Here is a 6,125-nt window from a genome sequence, read left to right on the forward strand (position 1 = left end):
GTACTGACTGCTTGGGATCTGCTGGTGACTTCTGCTGTATGTGCAGTGAAGGAAAATCAAATCTTCAGCTTCCAGCTCTGCTGTTATGCATCCCAGGGTCTCTGCATGGGCAGAATACATGTGTATACTTGATCCTGGCTCACACTGGTTTCTGCAGAGAGCATAGCTGTCTCCTAGCAATCTCCTGTCTGTCTCTACAGGGGAGCCACTGGCAGCAACAGCAGGCATTTATCCTGTAAGCACAGCATCACTTGCCTTACAGTCTTTGTTTTCTCTTCTCTGCAGTTCATGGCACAGGGGAAAGCCGGGAGCAGCTCCCCTCCATCCACAGCCTCCAAGCCTGGCAGTCAGCTGGACACCATGCTGGGAAGTCTCCAGTCTGACCTGAACAAACTGGGTGTAGCTACAGTTGCCAAAGGTGTCTGTGGAGCCTGCAAGAAGCCTATTGCTGGGCAGGTGAGTTGAAGGTGCTGTCTCATTGCTGAATCTTGGGCTGCAGCTGGGAGTAATGGGGAGGGCTGTTTCGTGAGGCTGAAGAGACTGGAGATGCTGGAGAAACTGAAGTACTCTATTTATCCACTGGCTAGGTACGCTGTAAGCTCCTCCAGTGACCTCTACCCTGCCCTTGAGGGACTGCCCTCTCCTGAGATGATAGGTAATTCAGTTTTCATGCTACCCCAGTCCAGGGCTCACTTGAGTAGTAGAACTTGTCATTCTTGCTGACCTCCAGCTGGTATCTTGTCATGTGGTCTAGGGGAGAGGGAAAGACAGTTGTCCTTCATAATTTGTTTTCCCAACAGGTAGTTACAGCCATGGGGAAAACCTGGCACCCTGAGCACTTCGTCTGCACCCACTGCCAGGAGGAGATCGGGTCGCGTAACTTCTTTGAGCGGGATGGTCAGCCCTACTGCGAGAAGGACTACCACAACCTCTTCTCCCCTCGCTGCTACTACTGCAATGGGCCGATCCTTGATGTGAGTTCCTTGGGATGATGAAGGGTGCTGGCAAGGTGCTGCAGGCCTAGGTGTTAAAAACTCCACTTCACCCGTGTGTCCTGGGTGGAAGATTTTGTTTGGGGACTTCTGTTTTTCCTTTGCCCTGGCTCTGAAAGGGAAGCAACTTTGCCCAGTCAAATTCTTGAACTAGTGAGAGGAGTTGGTCCCTCTTACATTCGCTGAAGTTCCACTAGAACCCCACATCACTCCATCATTCTGGTAGTGATCCGTCAGCATTTGTCTGTTGGTAGCCTGTAGCAGCAGGCACCAGTGCTAGTCCTGAGAGCTGGATGGGGCCCTCTATAAGGGAGGAAGCCGTGTGTAAGATCCTTTTAGGGTAAAAAAAAAAGTGTGCAGTGGGAAAGCCTGAACGAGCCAGGGACGGGGGAGAATTGACTCAGCTCTCTAAAGGACAATCTATTTTAATGCATGCTCTTGTCAGTACCAACATGAATGTGTTCTTCCCCTGATCCAGCCCTCCCCTTACCTCCAAGCTCAAACCATCATTTACGTGACTTGCACTTTGTCTTCCTCTGAACAGAAAGTGGTGACGGCTTTGGACAGGACATGGCACCCTGAACACTTTTTCTGTGCCCAGTGTGGAGCTTTCTTTGGACCTGAAGGTATGGCTGGTTTATGCAGTCTCCTCCCTGAACTGCAGACAAGTGTGTAAGGCAGAGCTGCTCTCAGGGGACAGCCTGAGAGAGGACAGGGGAACCACTGAAGATGGAAGTTCCAAGGGATATAGCTGTTTATGGGGGAAGGATGCTAGCAGAAATCTTCTTTTCCCCCTGGAGAGGAAGGCTGTGCTTGTGCACATGTGCGCATGGGACAGGAAGGGCAGCAGAACAAGGCGCAGCTACCTGCTGTGTCTGTGTTAGCAGAGGGAAGGATGCTCCTACCCACGCTGGTTACCCTGCAGAACGTGGCTGGCCACAGGTAAAGATTGGGAGCTGATACTCTTTGCCTCTCTTCTCCTTTGGCAGGATTTCATGAGAAGGATGGCAAAGCCTATTGCCGCAAGGACTACTTTGACATGTTTGCTCCTAAGTGTGGAGGCTGTGCCCGGGCTATCCTGGAAAACTACATCTCTGCCTTGAACACCCTATGGCACCCTGAATGCTTTGTCTGTCGGGTAAGAAACCCAAGGTCCTTCGCAGCTGCTGTACGACCCCTCTCATTTCCACCCTGCAGGCATCTGGTCCCTTATCAGGAAACGGCGTCTGTGGGGTAGCGAAGGGCAGCCAGCCCCACGAGATAAAAACATGTCAGCAACCAAACACCTTCTCGTTCCTCTGCCTGTTTACATTAAACTTTCTAGCTGCTTTACTCTTTCTGTTCCCAGCTGCAATTATGGGCTTCTGCAACAGCTCACAGATAAACAGAGACATTTTCTGTGACCTTTAAATAATTATAAGTTAAGCTTCTCTCTAAGCACTTGCCTCAGCAATCAGATTTTGAGGCTCTTCCTCCCATGCTTCATCTGACAATGTAAACTAATGAGACTGACCTTGTTCAGACAAACATGCAAGTCAGTGAAATAGTGGCAGGCTCCATACAACAGGCATAATAAACAGGAATACTGCAGATTAAATGCTTGGCACTCTTTCAGAGAGCCTTGCAAACATTAACTCTTACAGGCCCCAAGAGATGAGCAAAATCAGCCAGTGTTTCCTAGAGTGGAAAAGAAAGGCAGAGACCAGAACAAGCAGCAGAACCACAAGCTGCTGATTCCTGGTACGATGCTCAGAGCAGACTGTCACCGTGCTGTTGGGACTGCCTGCCCAGAACTATCTGTGGCTGCCGGAGTGGTGTGCAGAGAATGGAGGCAGAGGCTGGCAGTCCTGACTGTGTGGCACTGGGGAGGGCTGTGCCTCTTTGCACAGAGATTGAGACTTCTGTGAAACTGTTCTGGTTTCCTTTCTCCCTGCTGTCACACTGCCTGTATGAGTGGGGCCAGCACTGCTGTCTTCCAGGGCACGAGGAGGGATACTCTTCCTGTTTTTACTAAAGCAGAGCAGAGTTTTCAGCTGTCCTGCTGACTGAGGGGGCAGACTGTTAGTTGAATTAATTGTCAGCATTACAATAGTCTTGGACACACTGCAGGCTAACTGCATTTTTCCCAGTATTGTGAGTGTTCAGCTGTCCATGGCTCTGCCTGCTGTTTGCTGGACTCCTGTGTATGTGGTGGGGTCCAGCTGTGTGTCATACTGTGTGTCCTCCCTGGGAAGAGGATGGTGTTGGGGCTGAGCAAAACCAGGATTCTGGAAACCTGGCTTCTCTGGGCCTTGCTGCTGATAGTTCAGTAAATCTGACAGTATCCTCGACTCTCCCCCACACCCTGCTGCCTCAGTTTCCCACTCGTACAAGGAGAGGGGTCTCCCCAGTCTTGTGGGGATGGTGGGTGCTTCTGCACGTTCTGAAGTGTAGATCCTCAGCTGCCTGATGCTGAGGGGAGTGAGGAGCTCTGGATGCTAACAAGCATGTAGCTGGTGTATCCTCTTCTCCTCATCTTTTCAGAATCAATAGCACTGTAGACCAAACAGCAGTTTCTCCCAGCAGTGATACATGTGTACCTGGTGGAGATGTTTCAGGATGGATGACGCTGCGCAAAGTGTACCTGCGTAATGCCGGCCATTCTAGACACTTGTAAAGATTAATTGTGCCTCATTTTCTCAGCTGGAACCAGTCCCATGTTCATCAAAATTCTGCTGCATGAAAGGCTGTGTTGGTCCCTGCTTCTGCCTGCCATTGTGGGGAAGCTGGAGTGAGACTAAAAAAAAACCAAACAAAAAAACCCAAACAATAGGGAAAGGTGCTGCAGGTTTTCCCCATCTCAGAAGAAGGAGCACTCTCCTTTCTTCTGGCTGGACACATCTGGTAGCTCATCTCTACCATTTTCTTCATAGAAGTGAAACCATCTGGGGGAAGGGGCATGGTTAATTCCCTTGGTTGTGGCTGTGTCTGTCCGTTTGTCAGCCTTTCCTTGGAAACTCTTCTTGATGGACAGAGTTTGGCTCTTTGGAGAACAGGACAATGCTGTTCACCTTGCAGAGCAGAGCAGAGGAGGCTTGTGGAGCTGCTCGCATCCCCAGCTTGTTATACAATCTGTCCCCTTCTGCTTTATCCTCCTGCAGGAATGTTTCACACCATTCATCAATGGCAGCTTCTTTGAGCATGACGGGCAGCCCTACTGCGAGGTGCATTACCACGAGCGGCGCGGCTCGCTCTGCTCCGGTTGCCAGAAGCCTATCACAGGACGCTGCATCACTGCTATGGGCAAGAAATTTCACCCCGAACACTTTGTCTGTGCCTTCTGCCTCAAGCAGCTCAACAAAGGAACCTTCAAAGAACAGAACGACAAGCCCTACTGCCAGAACTGCTTTCTCAAGCTCTTCTGTTAGAGGCATCATAGATGGGCGCTAAGCATCTTTCTGCCACCCCCTTGGCAGTTCTGTCTCTCTGAACATTACTGTGATTTAGAAACCTTACCAGACAGGGGAGGAGGGTGGGTGGGGTGGGGTGGGAGTGCTTTCTGCTGCTATGGAGAGGCAGTAGATCCAGAGATGAGACGGACCATTAAACTGGAAATGCCCTTGCTGTGTCTCAGTAGAGAGAGGCAGAGTCCCCTCGTTAGGGTGTGCGTGTCTGTGCGAGTGACTGACAGCTGAGCTTAGCTTGAGGGCTCCAACAGGCAGATCTTACCCAGCCCCCTCCTGGCAGAAGGAGCCTTTGCCAGTAGGTTTCAGCCTGTGTCAGCTCTGAGCAAATCGTGACACTTGCTGACAGCACAGCCCTCTGCTTTGACACCTCTTTCTCAGGCTTTTATCTGCACGCCTCCAGTCTGAGCAATAGCACGGCGAGGGCACTCTGTGATCTCGGTGCCACCCTGGCTCCGCTCATTAAAGCCGCGTGCCGTGCGTGACTTGCTGAGATCAGAGCGTCAACGCAGGCAGCCAGGACCCTGCAAGGGTCTCTCCAGTTCCATTACACTGTAAGGAGATAATACCACTTACTTTTATTTTTTCTTTTCTTTTTTTTTTTCTTTTTTTTAAGAGGAATCAAGATGTTTCTGTGTGGGGTGGTTGTTTTTTTTTTCCCCCTAGTTTATTATTCCCTGCCTTTTCTCAACACACTGGAGCAGAAGGTGGAGTAAGCCCTGACCATCCCTCAGCACTGATGTGCGCTCCTGTGGGTGACATCCTGGTCCAGGCACCTCTGTCAGCACCCAGGCCTTCTCAGGGCTTCTGCCCCCCTTGCCTGCTGCTCTGGGGAGAGAGGAAGAGGCATCGTCCCTTCTTTAAAAGCAGATGCAGAGAGGTTAGAGCACAGCCTTTTTCATCCATCCCTGTCATGAGCGAGTGTGACGTGTGGGTGTTTATCTGGCCTGAAACTCTCCCATCTATCAGGGCCTGAAACAGTCACAGGAGCGAGGAGAAGTGGAGGGGTTTAAGAAGCCAGAAAAAAAAAAAAAAATCCGAACTTTATATCCTTTCTTCTTCCTCTCTTTGCTAATGAGACCTGTCAGTCCCTTGGTATTTCCCTTTTCTTTGCTTGTTAAACATGTTCTACTGAGAGATGCTAGAGCAATAACCTTTTATATTGACTGTTACTGGTATAACAAGTCCCTTGGGTCAGGTGTGTGTGACACACTTGGAGTTTTACTATCAAAGTAAATACTGTATCCTGTCTTTGATAAGAACTGTAGATTTCTACACTGATTTTGAATTCATATCTAATTTACTTTTAATCCTCTTATACAGAAATTGGTTTTGAAGTGATTTTAAGAAGCAACTTTTATATCAAGCTGTGCTGTTCTAGGCAGTGTGCCAGTTGTGCTGGTTTACTGCATCTGTAACCTCAACGCTTTGTTAAGCCTAACTAACATTGAATATTTTCTTTTTATTGCGGGTTGGGAGGGGCTGGAATCTGTGGGGAAGGGAATGTGACTTGTATTTTTTTTTTTTTTCCTAGCACAGGCAGGTGAACTGTGAATAGCTTGCTTTCCCCCCCCCCCCCCCCCCCCCCCCGCCTCCTCTGGGTCACCTAAAAGTGTGGTTTTTTGGTTTTTATTGTAACCTGTAAACTGCTGTATTTGAATCACCTGCCGTGCTCCCAAGGCCCAGCTTC

The 6,125-nt window shown here is 49.7% G+C and overlaps 1 protein-coding gene across 1 annotated transcript in view; it reads left to right on the forward strand.

The window, feature by feature from the left end:
• Nucleotides 1–5,873, forward strand: part of PXN (paxillin) — a 45,739-nt gene extending 39,866 nt beyond the window's left edge. Inside the window, exons 7-11 of the mRNA XM_074159864.1 lie at nucleotides 286–456; nucleotides 801–974; nucleotides 1,537–1,618; nucleotides 1,982–2,130; nucleotides 4,133–5,873. Coding sequence (XP_074015965.1) covers nucleotides 286–456; nucleotides 801–974; nucleotides 1,537–1,618; nucleotides 1,982–2,130; nucleotides 4,133–4,399 — 843 coding nt within the window. The 3' untranslated portion in view covers nucleotides 4,400–5,873. The remainder of the gene's footprint in view (nucleotides 1–285; nucleotides 457–800; nucleotides 975–1,536; nucleotides 1,619–1,981; nucleotides 2,131–4,132) is intronic.
• Nucleotides 5,874–6,125: the final 252 nt, after the last annotated feature.

This window comes from Numenius arquata, chromosome 16 (genome assembly GCF_964106895.1).
Source record: "Numenius arquata chromosome 16, bNumArq3.hap1.1, whole genome shotgun sequence".
NCBI lineage: Eukaryota > Metazoa > Chordata > Aves > Charadriiformes > Scolopacidae > Numenius > Numenius arquata.